Consider the following 18275-nt stretch of genomic DNA (forward strand, 5'->3'; position numbering starts at 1 on the left):
AATGAAATGATGCAGACAAAAACACTCCAGAAAGAATAAGCATCATATTTACATAAAATTCTGGAGCCCTTTCCTTCTTTTCTATACTTCAGTGCCTTGGTGACTGTCAAGTAGAAGCAAGGACATACTTGATTATCTCTACCTACATACTCACCAAGCAAAAAGTCCATGTAAAATCTGCAGTAGCCTCTGATAGCACGAAGACATTATGTGGTACTCCTGACCTTTAATTCCTGGTCCATCAACTACACCATGATTCTTAGCAGTTAAGCACTACAAGGGAAAAATGCTTTTAAGACTGTTGCTTCAGCAATTGCCCTCATTTTCCTTCAATATTTCTCAGCCAAAAATGAAATCTCTTGTTCATTAAGCAATTTCTAAGTCTCTATAACGATAAGATAGGCTTCTGACCTGAAAATAGTTGTGAATGTTCTCCAGATGGTTACACATGGGGCTCAGCAGTTGAACAACACTATGAGCGATTTCTGAGGCAGATCTCTGGTGGAGATGTGAGAATCCAATATTCCGATTTCCTTTGCTCTATAATAAATTCAGAGTTACGAGGGAAGGAATTGTTGGATAGCTTCTCTGAAACTAAGAGTTTATTATAGAGTTTAATCAAACCTTGTGCCACCAGGTAGAACGGACAGAAGAAATTAGGGATATATTTTGACAGAGGGAACTCACTCAATCTTCAGATAACCAAGAGATTGGCTTAGAGAGTACAGACAGTGTTTGAGAAGTATAGACCCAAAATTACTAACGAGATAAAACTCACACGAAAATAGAAATCATGTAGGCTGATAAGAATGTACAGCAAATAGTTAAGTATAAGAAGAAAGGATCAAGTAACTGGATATACTAATTTTAAACGTTTACACCTAAAACTTACACATTTTTGTCGTTTGTATCATCCCACTGCTTCCCCAGAGGCTACATGCATTTGTCCATTAGATATACCCTCAAGATTCTGGACTTCTCTAGACAGCCAACTACTATGCTGAGGCTTAGGCAAGGGCTTAGTTTGGGAGGGTGTTAAAACCAAAACCCAAGCAAAGAACAGGATTCAGGAATGCTCAGAGCATTTAGAAATACATTTTCTGTTTTGGGTGGCTTTTTTGTTTTCTCTGTTTCAGAGTTCCTTTCTAAAGCAAGATGAACGTGGGCTGGCAACGGGGCTACCACCATGCTACCCAAAAACAATACCAGAGAAAGTGACAACTTACTCACTACTAAGGCCTCCTTGTTTCCAAATCCAGAGGCCAGGGCCTGTGCTCCTGCCTGTACTAACCTTGAGGAAGGGGCATCTCCTGGTCACAGAAGGTGTTAGCATGTTCTCCAGCTTCTGGGCGAGATCGTCCAGCAAGAAAAGCAGCTCAGGGGGCTGAAGCTGCACAACTTCTGTAGCCTATCACAAGGAGGAAGGAAAGAGTAATTCCCAGCGTGTCCTAGCCATCTTTCTGGGGGACACATTTCATGTTTACTCTTTACAATGGGTGAAGAATCTGACCACTACCAAAAAAGGGGGAAATTCGGCCCCACCTCATATAAACGGCTGTAGTGCTCTGTCAACAAATCAAAAAGTCATGCACTTCTTAAGTAAAACAAAATTTAAATTAAATGGGAATGAGGCAGTATAGTTTTAGAAGACACACTTTTGCTCTAGAAATAAATGCCTCTGGTGTATCCTTCCACCTATGGACCCGTGATGCATTTCCTAAGTACCTTGGGATAAAAAAAATGACTAATTAAAGGGAATTTTGCTCTTCTCTGTTCATTAAGTAATTCTTTCATATTTTCTTTCACCTAATGTTTTGCTACTATTAAGTCTGGGCAGGATCCTTATAACTATATTACACTACCATAAGTAGAATAGGTCTAACAGTCTCACTTCAAACTTTTCACTCAACATACATCTATGGAGAATCTCCAAGTACAGGCTGATGTAGAAAGATCGAAAAAAAAAAAAACCCTCTATTTTGAAGGAGCTTACATTCTTGAAAAATCTATGGTAAAAATCCATGCTATTTCTCAAAAAAATTTTTTTAACCTGGAAAAACTCTACTCTCTGGTGAAATCCCATACCAAAAGGTACCTTCTCTGTGTAAATGTCTTCTACTTCCAACTTCATTATAAATACCATTCTCTCCTCAGTTTCACTGGTACTTGGTTCAGACCATCAATATAGCATGTACTGCTGCTAGTTGTTTCCTTCCTTTATTAGATTATAAGCTATCTGAAGGCAAGCATCATGCTTATGTAATACTGAATTGCCAATATCTAGATCTGCATCAAAAACAAAAAAGGCCTCAACAAAACATCTCATGGATACTGAACAAATGTCAAGAAAAAGTGAAAAGAGCATTGTGTAACTATAAATCAGAACAGTGTTGCTCCACAAAAGTAATCTAAATAGGTTATTATTAGTAACGTAAAGTAAGGATCACATCATTAGCATGATCTTTTGTAATGCCTAATGCACTATAAAAAAAACTTGGATTTATAAAACATCAAGATGATGAGGATGATTATTCATCCACACTTACACATATAAAGGCTTTGGAAGCCAGAGTCCAACTTCTCCCAGGGTCATGGTTTTCTTTTGGAAATAGGAATAGAGCTGAGTAACTTTCTGAAATAAGATTAAGTTCTGGGATCTCAGCTCTGTCACTTACTTCAGTGTGCATTTCAGTATCTAAGATGAACTTGGCCACGAGCCCACAATGCAGAATAGAGAAGACCTCAAGGTCCAGTTCTCGGAAAAAAGCATGGTAATTCTGTAATGATACTGATGTCTTTTCTTCTTTCCCTCTGAACTCCTGGGAAGAAAGTACCAGAAACCAATAGAATAAGGCTTCTATATTAATCTAACTTTAAATGAAGATTTCAAAATGCAATTGTGCATTTATTTTATGTAAAAAGTTACAGTTCATCACATCCTTTTACCAACTTCCTTTTACCAAAGTCCCTAAATATTCCTGAAACAGATCACCTATTGTAATTTTGGGATATAGGTCACACATCGATACTCAGTTGGTTTCCACTTAGGGATGAACTATTAGACAAATCAAGGCACTATGGTGTGGTACAGAAAACTATGAGCTTAGGGGCCAGAAAGATTTGGCTTCAAATCCTTGCTCAAGCACTTATTAACTGTGTAACTTTGCACAAGTCACCTATCCTCTCTGGATCTTAGTTTCCTCACCTATTAAATGTAAATATCAATACTAAGCTTGAGTTTTTAGGAAGATTAGAGGAGTTACACATAAATTCTCAATAAACAGTACCTAAAAAACAGAAATAATTGGGATCCATGTGGTTTAGGCAATTTCACAAACCTACCCTGTGGGTGGTACAATTACAGGAAAAGGACCTACTGTTTATTAAGTATCTGTATTAAGAAACTGTACTAAGCATTTCATGTCATCTAAATTCATTGAAAAGTAGATAACCTGGGATCGGAAGAGGAAAGAGGCTAAAAGAAGTATATCTTGAACTACATACAAAGACAGAATTTGCTAATTGCTACAAGAGAGAATTCAAAGTACTCCTGGGGTGCAAAAAAGAGAGTAATACAATCAAGAAAATAATTAGAAAAACAGTGTGTGGTAGTGATAAATGTTTGGAGTCTAACCCAAACTCTGCTACTGAGAGGGTGACTCCAAGGCCTAGGAAGTTTGTTCGCCTCTCTTTCCCCTAATCTTTCTCTCTGTAAAATGCATAAGATAATGCTGGCCCTTTGTTAATCTCACCGGGCTGTCACACACCTTCATAGATACCAGTCATTCCAATACCTTTTCCAGCTGGCTCCTATCAGATGGTGCAGGGTCGCATCCTGAATTATCTTCCTTTGAAAGCGGGTCAGGGGAGGATATTTTACTGCCATCTGCTTTTCGTTTCCTTCCTCCTTATGTTTCAAGAAGAGAAAAGTGACTCAAATAATCAATAATCATGTTTACTAAATATCACTGCCTTCAAGAAACAACCTGCTGAAGACTACCTAGAGGCAGGAGGTAATTTTATAATCCTAAATTATAGTTCACTGATAACCATGCCAAAGAAAGGGTTCAATTATATAATCTCTCCAATTACTGATGCCTTGATGCACATAACCTCTAAGTGAATTCAACATGGCACATAGGGAGACACAGAATAAGAAGAAAAGAGCATACTCACCTAAATTTCCTTGTATTCTGATTTTTGCTGAAACAGCAGTACTGGTATGAGGTGTTACTTCTGAAGTTTCCAAGTCAAAGTTTGCAAGGGGAGGAACATAGTCTGGAGTGACTGAAACAAACAGCAGGAAGTTCGATGTATACCAACCATATACCACTATTAGACTTGAATGCTAATCACCTGATTAGCTAAAAACTAGTTTCCAGAACTACCAAGCATGGCTGACTGCCTGTAAGATGCATTCAGGTCATCTGACATTAATTATTTTGGCATAGTAAAATAGCCAAAGATAACTTACAGGAATATCATATTAATTGATTATGATCAATTAACGTAAAACCATTATACCAATATAAAACATCCAAGCAGATAAGAACTAAAAATAAATTAACTTACATTTAAAATCTAAAGATATTAGCAATATTTGGTCACATAGCAGTTTGTTTTACACACAATTATTTAGATGAGAGCCTGAGGGAGGCTCCATGTTTTCCCCAGAGAATCAAACTGGCACTTTATTTTTATTTATTTATTTATTTATTTATTATTTTTGGCTGTGCCAAGTCTTAGTTGCAGCACACAGGATCTTCGTTGCAGCAAGCGGACCTCCTAGTTGTGTCATGCGGGCTTCTTAGTTGCAGCATGCATGTGGGATCTAGTTCCCCGACCAGGGATCAAATCCGGGCCCCCTGCATTGGGAGCAGGGAGTCTTACCCACTGGACCACCAGGAGAGTCCCAAAGCTAGCACTCTAAAATGACAAGTTTTCATAATGGCCAGAAGGTATTAAGAGGCCTCTCAGCTGTATTCCTGGTTCATAATGATGTTCAAGAAGGCAAAGGGGGGCTTCCCTGGTGGCGCAGTGGTTGGGAGTCCGCCTGCCGATGCAGGGGACACGGGTTCGTGCCCTGGTCTGGGGGGATCCCACATGCCACGGAGCGGCTGAGCCTGTGAGCCATGGCCGCTGAGCCTGCGCCTCCGGAGCCTGTGCTCCACAATGGGAGAGGCCACAACAGTGAGAGGCCCGTGTATCGCAAAAAAAAAAAAAAAAAAGAAGGCAAAGGGCACTGGAAGTTTGATATCCAAAGAAGTAATGTAATTTACAAAAAGCCCAACCAATGTTTTATATCTTGTATTAAACACCAAGGTTTCCTGGAGATAACAATAGGAGGAAAAAGGATGTATTCTTTTTTAAAAATAATTAATTAATTAATTTGTTGATTTTTGGCGGTGTCGGGTCTTTGTTGCTGCATGCGGGCTTTCTCTAGTTGTGGTGAGCGGGGGCTACTTTTCGTTGCAGTGCACGGGCGTCTCATTGTGGTGGCTTCTCTTGTTGCGGAGCATGGGCTCTAGGCGTGGGCTTCAGTAGGTGTGGCACGCAGGCTCAGCAGTTGTGGCTCACGGGCTCTAGAGCACAGGCTCAGTAGTTGTGGCGCACGGGCTTAGTTGCTCCGCGGCATGTGGGATCTTCCCGGACCAGGGCTTGAACCCGTGTCCCCTGCGTTGGCAGGCGGATTCTTAACCACTGCACCACCAGGGAAGTCCGATGTACTCATTTTTTAAAATTGTTGTTGAGCAACCATTTTCTTGTCCCACGAGTCGGGGGCAGCTATCGTTGAGTCTGGCTTAAAAGCTAACTCTGCTATCTCCTTACCACTGCCCAGCAGGACTACAATACAGGACCCTTCCCTCACCTGCCAAGTGCTTTTCCAGGAGTTGCTGCAGCTCTACAATGTGCTTTAACCGGGTGAGCACTTTCACCTTCATCTCGGGTAACGTTTGCCGACAGAAGGCATTTACAACCTGTGGAAGTAAAAATTATATTCTCACACTGTGAACTGTTCAGATTTTAACCTTGTTTGCATTATTCAGCAAGAGCTAACAGAGTTGTTTGGTGACAGCATCTGTGAGTCTAGTGAGAAATGTCCAAGTGTTCTCAGCAAGGCGCTGTAAAGAAAAAAGCCCTGGGCCAATAGAGGAGATGAAACTTCTAATCCTGGTTCTACTTATTTCTAGTTAAGTAACAAGGTGGAACAGCACAATAGCTAGAAAGTATACACTTCGGTGAAACAGATCCTAGTCTGCTTCCTACTAGTTGTGTGACCTTGGCCAAGTCTTTAACCTTTCTGAGCTTTTATTTCTTCAGCTATAAAACTGGAATGCAGTCGTATGGATTAAGTGTGAATAAAGAAACTAGCCCAGCATTTGGCACGTGTGTTTGATAAATTTTAATGACTTTGAACTCTCTGTACCTGCAATTCCATATGTGTAAAACGAGGATAATAATACCCATCCCGCCTACATCATAATATAGTTGTCAGGATAAGAAGAGATATTTCAAGTGAATAAACATTCTCAGAAATAATATGCATGAGGAAGGAAGTGTGATATAGATGTAAGATGTTACCATCACTTTCTGCATTTCATTTTCATTATATTTCATTACGATTGTGCGTTTCATTAAGCACAAAAATATTGTAAAGGAAAGTGAAAACTATCATTCACTTGATCTCACTAAATTGAAACATTAAGTGCACAGCGATGTAAGGAGGAACAGTATTTTCACAGTGGTGAAGGTGAAGTTGTTCCAGGCAGAAGTAGATTACCATGAAAAGGCTTGGAGGTAGTAAGCATGGGCAACAGTAAGTGAATTCTAAGTATTTTGATTTCGCTGCATTAGGAGGTGCATGTGATTAGGGAAGGGTAGGATACAACCTCTGCAGAAACACACAGGGGTTAGTGGTTGGTGAAGAATTTTTAAGGAGCCTCGTGGAACCAAGAAAACAATTTCCTTTCAAGAGAAACTACAGACAGTAAGTGAATTGTCCTAGTAACTCTGCTCACCTCTCGGAACCAGTTGAGAGTAAGAAATATAAGTGAACATATGAATGAATGCTCTTTAACAGACATGGACTCCAGTCTCTCTCCAGGCTCCAGGTCAGTAAGGAATATAGGACAGTCTGAAAGAGAAGGACAAACATTTCTAATCCCCTTTAGTTCAAGTCAACAGAACATGGATGCTGCCCCTAGAGCTAGCTCTCCTTCTACTTACTTTCCCCTTTAACTAGTATTTGAAGGTCAAGCTTTGATTAGTCTCAAAAATACTTCCATATCACGCAACAGTCAATAAATATAATCTAAAAGTCTCTGTGAAGTTAAAAAATTCCTTCCCACACACACAGGTACCAGTCTGCCCCTTCCCTAAGTTTACCAAAGAAAGTTTACAAAGAAGAAAGGATCTGATAACTTCATCCTATACCTAATAAACCATCAATCTCCTCCAAGTTTCCATTATGTTGTCTGTCCACACAAAGTCTCAGTAGCCGGAAGTAGGGAGCCAGGCACAACGGAGAAACCAATCTGGGAAGGAAAAATCCATTTCTAGACCACGGTTTATAGACACATTAGTCCATGTTTATAGAGAGCCCAACCTTATAATTAAGGAGGTTTGCCCAAAATAAATGTTTACTTTTAAGAACATATAACAAGGAATGTAACGGATGCTCAGCAAATAAATAATGAACTGAATTGGAGGAAGACAGAGGTAAGTAGACTGAATGTCCATGTGTTAGGAGAAAGCGGAGATAAGATGGAAGGAGGGTGTTAAGAGTGGCAGAAATAGACAAACACGTTCATGGGTGGGAAAAAGGAACAGAAACAAAAGCAGCCTCACAGAATATCTGTTGGCTGTCATGACTCAATGCAAATCCCAAACCCAGGGTCTGGGAGAAAACAAGGAGTCTGCCCCATTCTTAGGAACCCATCCATATACCACCTGTCTTGGGAGGAATCCTTTTCAATCAAGTTCTCAAGAGACTGCAAGAACTGTGGCATTCCCCATGAACATTTAAAATACCAACAGAGGTTTTAGAGAAGAAAAAGTGTACTGACTTTTGGTCTGATTCCTGCGAAGTCAGTCTACCCTCATCTTTCACAAAGTCCTGAGAGAACAACAGTGGCAGGAGGTTGATGGCAATCCCATCACAACTATCATCGTCTTCCAGTCCGTAGAGAGCTTTCACGGGAAACGGATAGTCACTGTGGAGAGAACCCAGAATCTGATACCGCAATTCAAGGGTATGGCAAGTCTATGGGAGAAACCACTAGAACAAACTAATCTCCTCTGTTATGAGGAGAAGTGAGAAAGAGGAGAAAGAACAAGTGGGGAATCTTTAAGCAATCCTGGAGCTGGGGGTGCTGGGATACTGGGGTTGGGAGGAGGGAAGTTGTGGGAGTGGGCTAGACTTGGCTGAGGTCAAGACATTCTGAGGTTTGCACCAGCAATTGACATAACTGACATAATTTCTTTACCAGTACAACCATGTCAGTGGGTAAACGGTACTTACCCTTCTGGAACAACACAGATGTCCACCACAAAGGCATCCTGGAAATCATCAGAGATGGTCTGCCCAGCCCATTCCTTCAGGAAGCAAACAAACAAAAAAGGCTGTGTAGACCAGGCTATATGTGCTATAAAGCCCTAAATAAACTATTAACCTTTCTAAAGCTTCAGCTTCCTCATTTCTGAAAAGAAAATAACAATAATACATACCTCATCATTCTGATGTGGAATAGACATAATACATGAAAAATGCTTAACACAGTGCTTGGCACAGAATAGATGGTGGCTTTCAACAACATCATTAACCACATGTTCATCATCCTCATCCCTTATTTTTATTATGTGAAGGAGGCCTCAGAGGAGAGGCCTGGGGCCGAGTGAGTCAGAACAGCCTCCCCAATTAGAATATGGGAGAGCTCACAGGAAGATCTTTTTATTTTTGCAGCACAACAGAGAGAAGGGTTTGAAGAATTGTATAGTAAAGCAGCCCTCATGCTTCATTGTTTTAAGAAAAGATACTTGGACATACCAGCACTTTTGGAGCCAGCTTTCTGCCCTGGATCAGGTTGGCAAATTCATCATAATAAAGTGCAGAGGCCTGAGGAGACTGCTCACTGCAGGAATGAACCAACTGTAGCAAGGAGGTCACCTGGAGCAGTCGAAGAGAAAGAATGGTCCAGCCCTTGGGCTGCCAATGCTTCCTAATTAAACACCATTCACCCCATTCAGTAGTAAGTTTTTCCCTTTCCGATTTCACTGGCAAAGCTCTTATCACCACCTCTCACCTGAGGTTTTTCCTAAGCCTCCTGACCAATCCATCTCTTTTGAATCTCATCTCTTTTCCAATCTATCAGACACATGAACCTGATTAATTTCTCTAAAGCGAAGCTTGGATTATTCCATTTCTATGCTAAGAAACCCCTAAGGACTACCTCTGTGTAAAAATTAAATCAAAATGTCTTGATTCACATTCAGAGCTCTCTGTTTTCTATCTTCAAACTAGCTTTATCTCCAACTCTCCAATTACACACTTACTTGTCCCTATGCTCCAGTCAATCTGCTACTCTCAAACATGACCCACCTTTTTTGCTCTCTAGGAATTTACAATTTAATTAGGAAGGTTAGACAGATACAGAACTAAAATACAACCCAAGCCAGTGGATTCCAAAGGACAAAAGAGTGGTACAAATTACAAAAGCTATGAGTTCAGGAAAACATATTTTGAAAAAAGAAGGCTTCTTTCTGGCAAGGTGACAGTGACCAGAAGCAATTCCTCAGTTACTCATAAACATATCCAACTACACGACAAGAACTTACCTGTGTACACTGTTCACTGCTGAGGTCTCCTCTCCCTGGGGTCAAACTGGAAGATCCACTTCTAAAAACATTATTTTAGACCCATTTTTGTAATATTTTGTAACAACTGGCAATAAATTTAAGAATTGTGCCTTCCTTGGGATTGGGGTGGAGATAAAAGTGCATGAAAGCACAGACAAGTTTGTTTGTTTGTTTTTAAAATATTTATTTATTTAGCTGCACCAGGTCTTTGATGCAGCATGCAGGATCTGGTTCCCTGACCCGGGATGGAAACCAGGCCCCCTACATTGGGAGCGTGAAGTCTTAACCACTGGACCACCAAGCAAGTCCCCAAGTATTTATTTAGACCATACAAAATGTGGATTAGAGCAAACAATGGTTATCTCAGATTTTTTTAAGGGTACATTAAATTAGTAAAAATCATAAGGGCAAGCACTCGGCATTGTTCTAACTATTTAATGCTCTCAACAACTCTATGAAGTAAATACTATTAATATCTTTATTTCACAGATGTGAGAATACAAAGGCACAGAGAGGTAAAGTAACTTACCCAAGATCATTCAACTAATAAATAACAGAGCCAGTATTTCACCCCAGGCAAGCAGTATGGCTCCAGAGAATGAACTTTTTTTTTTTGTTTTTTTTTTTTGCGGTACGCGGGCCTCTCACTGCTGTGGCCTCTCCCGCCGCGGAGCACAGGCTCCAGGCGCGAAGGCTCAGCGGCCATGGCTCACGGGCCCAGCCGCTCCACGGCATGTGGGATACTCCCAGACCGGGGCACGAACCCACGTCCCCCGCATCGACAGGCGGACTCTCAACCACTGCGCCACCAGGGAAGCCCCAGAGAATGAACTTTTAACCAGTATACTATGCAGCCTCTACAGATTACTAATGCTGACTCTAAGGATGTTTCCTGAGGTCCCAGGAATTCATGACAAATCATTTCCAAGAAGCATGAACTAAATTCCAATCTCATTTTGCAATGGTAACAACTTATCAAGCCCCAAGCTTCTTTTAGGTGTTACAATTGTGGCATCAAAGTGCAAAGGGGGAAAAATGCACAGGAAGACATTATTTATATCAAACATGGTGTTCCAGACAGGAATAACACAGCAGTGGAGAAACCTGTATGGTCTAGTGCCCAGGATTGGAGCAGATGCAGAAGAATGCATCCCAGGGAGATCAGGGTTTCCCTTTTTTAGAAACATTTCTAGAACTTAATTTCTTAGCAATCCCTAGTTTTAAACCATCAGAATGTAATGACTGTGATCGCAATTCTGTAAAAATTACATGTAGTATATACAGTCAAGATTAGAAGGAACATGGGGGAATTCCCTGGTGGTCCAGTGATTAAGAATCCGTCTTCCAATGCAGGGGACAGGGTTCGATTCCTGGTTGGGGAACTAGGATCCCAAATGTGGCAGGGCAACTAAGCCCATGCGCTCTAGAGCCCATGCGCCACAACCAGAGAGCCCACATGCTGCGACTACTGAGCACGCACACTCTGCAGACTGTGCACCACAACTAGAGAGCCCGCACACTCTGTAGCCCACGCACCACAACTAGAGAGAGGTCCACGCGCCACAACGAAGAGTTCACGCACCGCAATGAAAGATCCCACGCGCTGCAACGAAAGATCCCACATGCTGCAACATGGAAAAGTGGCAACAAACATTTGCTCACTTCTCTTATTATGGTTTTAATGTCTTCTGTTACAATGATGTCTACACAATGTAACAATTTATTTTGTAAGACAGCAACTTGATTAATTGACCATGAGCCACAGAAATCAGAATTTCTATGCATACCTGTCTGCCGCTATGATGCCAGCCATAGTGACAGCACCAATAATACCAATGAGCTTGTACTTGAACATGGTGCTAGAGAGCTGTTTTCGTATCACCAGGTGCATGTCATCCTACAAGGAAACAATGATAAAGATGAAGATGTTGGAATGGTACAGCAAAAGAGCCTACGAATATTAGAGCCAAAAAACCTAGAATAGCAAGGGTTCTATCATTTACTAACTGTGTGGTCTTTGGTGAGTCATTTAATCTTTCTGAGTCTCAATTATTTTCATCTATAAAATGGGAAAGGTTTTTCAAGGATCAGAGACAAATTACGCAAAATTCCAAGAACAGGGCCCAACATATGGTAGACATTCAATAATAACAGCTATTATTGTTACCATTGTGATAGTTGCTTGATATAGATAATGTGAATTATCATAATGTTGTTGGCTGATCAGGCAGAAGTAATCAAACAGAAAACAGTATTTAGGAATAAATTTAACCAAGGAGGCAAAAGACTTATACATTAAAAACTGCATAACATTGCTGAAAGAAATTAAAGAAGACCTAAATAAATGGAAAGATATCCCATGTTCATGGAAGACTGAACATTGTTAAGATGATAATATGCTCATTCAATGTAATCCTTATTAAAATACCAACGGCATTTTTTACAGAAATAGAAAAACCCATACTAAAATTCATATGGAATTTCAAGGGACCCCAAATAGCCAAAACTATCTCGAGGGACTTCCCTGGTGGCGCAGTGGTTAAGAATCCACCTGCCAATGCAGGGGACATGGGTTTGATCCCTGGTCTGGGAAGATCGCACATGCCATGGAGCAACTAAGCCCATGCACCACAACTACTGAGCCTGCGCTCTAGAGCCTGCAAGCCACAACTACTGAAGCCCACACACCTAGAGCCACAGTAAGAGAAGCCACTGCAATGAGAAGCCTGCACACCACAACGAAGAGTAGCCCCCACTCGCTGCAACTAGAGAAAGCTCGCAGGCAGCAACAAAGACCCAACGCAGCCAAAAAATAAATTTAAAACATAGAATTAAAAAAAAAATGTTGAAAAAGAACAAATTTGGAGGGCTCACACTTCCCAATTTCAAAAGTACTACAAAGTTACAGTAATCAAAAGAGTGTGCTACCGGCATAAGGACACACATTTAGACCAACAGATAGAATACACCCTAGAAATAAACTCTCACACATATGGTCAATTGATTGTCCACAAAGGTGCCCAGACCACTCAATGGAAAAAGAGTCTTTTCAACAAAAGGTACTAGAAAAAACTGGATACCCACACACACAAAAATGAAGTTGAGGGACTTCCCTGGTGGTCCAGTGGGTAAGACTCTGGGTTCCCAATGCAGGGGGCCCAGGTTCGATCCCTGGTCAGGGAACTGGATCCCGTATGCATGCTGCAACTAGTAGTTCGTATGCCGAAACTAAGAGTTCTCATGCTGCAACTGAGAAGTCCTCATGCTGCAACTAAGAAGTCCACATGCCACAACGAGGATCCCGTATGCCACAACTAAGACCTGGCACAACCAAAATAAATAAATTAATTAATGAAATAAAAACTGGTTTGTTTAAAAAAAAATGAAGTTGAACCCTCACCTTACACCATAGTTAAAAATTAACTCAAAGTGAGTCAATGATTTAAATTTAAGAGCTAAAACTAAAACTCTGAGAAGAAATCATAGGGGAGATTTTTCATGACTTCAAATTCGGCAATTTTTTAAAAGTATGACACCAAAAGCACCAGTAACAAAAGAAAAAAAATGGATTGGTTGGACTTCATCAAAACTACATCAAAGAGGGGCTTCCCTGGTGGCGCAGTGGTTGAGAGTCCGCCTGCCGGTGCAGGGGACACGGGTTCGTGCCCCGGTCTGGGAGGATCCCACATGCCGCGGAGCGGCTGGGCCCGTGAGCCATGGCTGCTGGGCCTGCGCGTCCGGAGCCTGTGCTCCGCAACGGGAGAGGCCACAGCAGTGAGAAGCCCACGTAATGCAAAAAAAAAAAAAAAAAAAAAAAAAAAAAAAAAAAAAACTACATCAAAGAACACTATCAAGACTAAAAGACAATCCACAGAACAGGAGGAAAAAATTTGCAAATCATATATCTGATAAGGGATTAATATCCAGAGTATATAAAGAACTCCTGTACATCAACAACAACAAAAAATAATTCATTTAAAAAGTGAGCAAAGGACTTGAATAGACTTTTTCCAAAGAAGATATACAAGGACCAATAAGCACACAAGATGTTCAACATCATTAGTCATCTGGGAAATGGAAATCAAAACCACAATGAGATACCACTTTTCAAACAGTAGGATGGTTAAACATAAAAAATAGAAAATAAGTGTTGGTGAGGATGTGGAAAAATTGGAACCCTCAACTGTTCATGGGAATGTAAAATGGTACACCCTCTGTGGAAAACAGTTTGGTGGTTCCTCAAAATGTTAAACACAGAATCATCACCTGACTCAGAAATTCCACTCCTAGGTATGTACCCAAGAGAAGTGAAAACAGGGACTCAAAGAGATACTTGTACATCAATGTTCATAGCAGCATTATTCAAAATAGCCAAAAGATGGAAAAAAGCCAATATCCATCAATGGGTGAATGGATAAACTACTTGCAGTCTATAAATACAATGGAACACTATCAGCCATAAAAAGGAATAAAGTCCTGAGATATTCTACAACATGGAGGAACCGTGAACACATTATGCTACGTGAAATAAGCCAGACACAAAAGGATAAATATTGTACGACTCTATTTAAATGAAGTACCTAGGTGATGCAAATTCATAGAAGTATATTAGAGGTTACCAGGGTGTAGAGAAAGGGAATGGGGAGTTATTGCTTAATGGGGACAGAGTTTTTGCTTGGGATGATGAAAAAGTTCTGGAGATGGATAGTGGTAGTGGTTGCAAAACATTAAGTCAATGTACTTAATGTCACTGAGTTGTACACTTAAAATTGGTTAAAATAGTAAAATTTATCTTACGTATATTTTACAATTAAAAAATAAAATAGGGCTTCCCTGGTGGCACAGTGGTTAAGAATCCACTTGCCAAGGCAGGGGACACGGGTTTGAGCCCTGGTCCAGGAAGATCCCACATGCCGTGGAGCAACTAAGCCCGTGCGCCACAACTACTGAGCCTATGTGCCACAACTACTGAAGCCCGTGCGCCTAGAGCCCGTGCTCCACAACAAGAGAAGCCACTGCCCTGAGAAGCCCGCGCACTGCAACGAAGAGTAGCCCCCGCTTGCCACAACTAGAGAAAGCTGCATGCAGTAACAAAGACCCAACGCAGCCATAAATAAATAAATTAATTAAAATAAAATAAAATAAAATAATGATGTACTTCTATTATTACTGACATGAAGAAATCGTCAAACTTTACTGCTAAATGAAACAAGCAAGACACAGAACAAGAGGGTAAGGTGTGGAATATAGGTATACAAGTAAATACAAATTTGTTACTTCTCAGAACATCTCAGAAAGCCATAAGCTAATAACAGCGATTGCCTTTAGAGCACCAGATGCCTAGACGACTGAGAGGGAGGAGACATCTTTCACTACCTTTCTATACCTTCTGAATTTTGTACCATGCGTGTATATTACCCAGCCAATTAATTTTAGTTAAAAAAAAAAGTGCTGGTTGTTCAAAGTCACAGGCCAGTATGGATTACTGCCGCAAGGTGGCACTAAAGATATAAAAGAGCTATGAGTTATGATTCCAACCTAATCTTTAGTTCCTTTGCCTGGCTTTTTCAGTGAATGATGCCCACAAATGAGAGCAGGCCCAGATGGAGTTCACATTAGATGGAGATGTTCCTTAGGGAACAAGGGAATTCCCTGTGTCCCCGTGGCACTCAGTATAGTACTTGAGTGGCTTTTCTTACTCAGTTTCATAATTAGCTGATTACAGACTCATTTTCACCCTAACAGACTAAGCTCCTTGAGGGCAGAAGGTCTAATATATACCTATCATCTCAGTGCTTGGGACACAGTAGACACCTAATGTTTGTAGTAAGAAAAGAATAAACAAATGCTAGGACTACAGCTATGTACTCTATTTCTACCACTACACAGGCTGCAGTAATTTTGTTCAGCAAATTTCAATTGAAGAGGTTTAAAATATTCTTTCTCAACACACTGCCTCTTACCTGGATGTGACTGCTGGCTTCATGCTGTGTGCTAAATGCCAGTGTGCTGAGAATATAGAAGAGTTTTCGTATTTGCTGGGGTGACATATTATCCAGATAGTCTAGAATGCCCTGGGAGAAAAAAATGCCAATGATGAGATTAGCAAGTAACATTTTTTCCCTTTAAATAAAAAAATTAAAATCCTCATAACAGGCACACACAGATAGCCAGGCATCTGTTCCACAAAAGCTTCAGTTCTCTACAACTATACTCAGAGCCCAAAGGGTTGATGTTCTGCTTAGTCATGCTAACATACCTCCTCCTAGTTCCCCTCTTTTTTTTTTTTTTTGCAGTACACGGGCCTCTCACTGTTGTGGCCTCTCCCATTGCGGAGCACAGGCTCCGGAGGCGCAGGCTCAGCGGCCATGGCTCACAGGCCCAGCCACTCCGCAGCATGTGGGATCTTCCCGGACCAGGGCACGAACCCATGTCCCCTGCATCGGCAGGTGGACTCTCAACCACTGCGCCACCAGGGAAGCACCTCCCCCTATTCTTTTTCTCCACACTTCCCTTTTTCCTAGTGAAAACAATATTTTGCCAAAAGTTATGTCTCTGACCTTATTTCTCAGCTTCTACTCCATGAATAACTTATTCATCCTCTAGAGATACGGAAAGAGTCACAGGGGAACTACTTATTTTTTGACCTTGGGCAAAGCCTCAGTTTTCTCATCTGTAAAATGGGGATAACAGGGCCTACACAGTTATCTTTCAAAGCCCAGACTTGATTATGTCAAACCCTCATTAAAAACCTGTAACAAGGGACTTCCCTGGTGGGGCAGTGGTTAAGAATTTGCCTGCCAAAGCAGGGGACATGGGTTCGATCCCTGGTCCGGGAAGATACCGCAGAGCAACTAAGCCCGTGCGCCACAGCTACTGAGCCTGCGCTCTAGAGCCCATGAGCCACAACTACTGAAGCCCGCACACCTAGAGCCTGTGCTCCACAGCAAGAGAAGCCACCACAATGAGAAGCCCACACACAGCAATGAAGAGTAGAGAAAGCCCACGTGCAGCAACGATGACCCAACGCACTAAAAATAAATAAATGAATTTAAAAAAAACAAAACGGGCTTCCCTGGTGGCGCAGTGGTTGAGAGTCCGCCTGCTGATGCAGGGGAAACGGGTTCGTGCCCCAGTCTGGGAAGATCCCACATGCCGCGGAGCGGCTGGGCCCGTGAGCCATGGCCGCTGGGCCTGTGCGTCCGGAGCCTGTGCTCCGCCACGGGAGAGGCCACAACAGTGAGAGGCCCACATACCGCAAAAAAAAAAAAAAAAAAAAACTTGTAACAAGCTCCCTCTTGTCCATAAAATAAAGTTGCAACTCTTTAGCATAGTATTTAAGATCCTTCATAATCTGGCCCTGTCCTATGTCCTCACCTCCCGCGACCGCTCACCTTATCCTATCCGCCAACCATGCTAATCTACCTGTCATCCCTCAGGCACACCATGGACGTGGGTAGTGCCAATTTGCTTCTGTTCAAACTGTTCTCTGCCTAGATGTACTTCCCTTACTTTTTCTTGTCAAATCTCTATCCTTCAAGAATCACTCCAATGTTATCTCTTCTTTGAAGACTTCTCCAGTTAATTATTCCTGCTCTGGTATATCTACAGCACGTTATTAGAGAATTCAACATGTATTTTTAGTGACTTACTTATGTGTCTTACTTTCTATCATCAAAGGCAAAGACTAACTTTTATAGCCACAGCACCCAGAATAGAGCCTGGCACATGGTTAGGTAAAAAGAAGTATTCAGGCGACTTCCCTGGTGGCGCAGTGGTTGAGAGTCCGCCTGCCGATGCAGGGGACACGGGTTCGTGCCCCGGTCCAGGAAGATCCCACATGCCGCGGAGCGGCTGGGCCCGTGAGCCATGGCCGCTGAGCCTGTGCGTCCGGAGCCTGTGCTCCGCAACGGGAGAGGCCACAGCAGTGAGAGGCCAGCGTACCGCAAAAAACCCCAAAGAAACCCAAAAAAAACCCAAGTATTCATTGAATGAATTAATACAAAGATAGATGAGTTATTTTTTCTATTATTTGCCCCATCACTCTCACCTCCATTATCACCTGCTTCTACCAACCACAGTGCTCAATATCTAGAGTACAAAATAAATTGCTGTTAAGTAACATAGATATCAGGTACCTCTCAAATATATGCAAGAAAGAAAAATGATTCAGTATGTCAATGGTAGGACTAGTTACCTTCACAAAGACAGCATTCAGCCTCATAGCAGATGGGTTTAGAACTACCAACTCTAGGAGGACATCCAGTGCAGTATCAACTTCAGCTTCGTTCCCACTGCAGATATGGGTCACTAGGGCACCAATCACTTCCTATACAGAGAAGAGTAAACAGTGTGAAGCTAAAATATGGTATGGTCATCTAAAAGAGGTTCATGCCAGAGCCCATTCCAATCTAAAAGAG

At 41.6% G+C, this 18275-nt stretch overlaps 1 protein-coding gene across 5 annotated transcripts in view; it reads right to left on the reverse strand.

The window, feature by feature from the left end:
- FANCD2 (FA complementation group D2) overlaps positions 1 to 18275 on the reverse strand; it is a gene marked incomplete at its 5' end in the record, with an annotated part of 57875 nt that overhangs the window by 15993 nt on the left and 23607 nt on the right. Inside the window, 16 exons of one of the 5 annotated variants that reach the window (XM_079713804.1) lie at positions 155 to 273; positions 412 to 540; positions 1292 to 1408; positions 2676 to 2816; positions 3795 to 3907; positions 4177 to 4287; positions 5870 to 5978; positions 7020 to 7135; positions 7435 to 7535; positions 8067 to 8213; positions 8522 to 8595; positions 9047 to 9166; positions 9835 to 9892; positions 11643 to 11752; positions 15819 to 15929; positions 18053 to 18184. In XM_079713804.1, the coding sequence (XP_079569930.1) occupies positions 155 to 273; positions 412 to 540; positions 1292 to 1408; positions 2676 to 2816; positions 3795 to 3907; positions 4177 to 4287; positions 5870 to 5978; positions 7020 to 7135; positions 7435 to 7535; positions 8067 to 8213; positions 8522 to 8595; positions 9047 to 9166; positions 9835 to 9892; positions 11643 to 11752; positions 15819 to 15929; positions 18053 to 18184 (1808 nt within the window). Of the gene's footprint in view, positions 1 to 154; positions 274 to 411; positions 541 to 1291; positions 1409 to 2675; positions 2820 to 3794; positions 3908 to 4176; positions 4288 to 5869; positions 5979 to 7019; positions 7136 to 7434; positions 7536 to 8066; positions 8214 to 8521; positions 8596 to 9046; positions 9167 to 9834; positions 9896 to 11642; positions 11753 to 15818; positions 15930 to 18052; positions 18185 to 18275 lie in introns of all 5 variants that reach the window. The other 4 variants (XM_079713802.1, XM_079713803.1, XM_079713801.1 and 1 more) reach the window with 4 other exon arrangements.

The sequence above is a fragment of the Hyperoodon ampullatus genome (genome assembly GCF_949752795.1).
Source record: "Hyperoodon ampullatus genome assembly, chromosome: 10".
Taxonomy (NCBI): Eukaryota; Metazoa; Chordata; class Mammalia; order Artiodactyla; family Ziphiidae; genus Hyperoodon; species Hyperoodon ampullatus.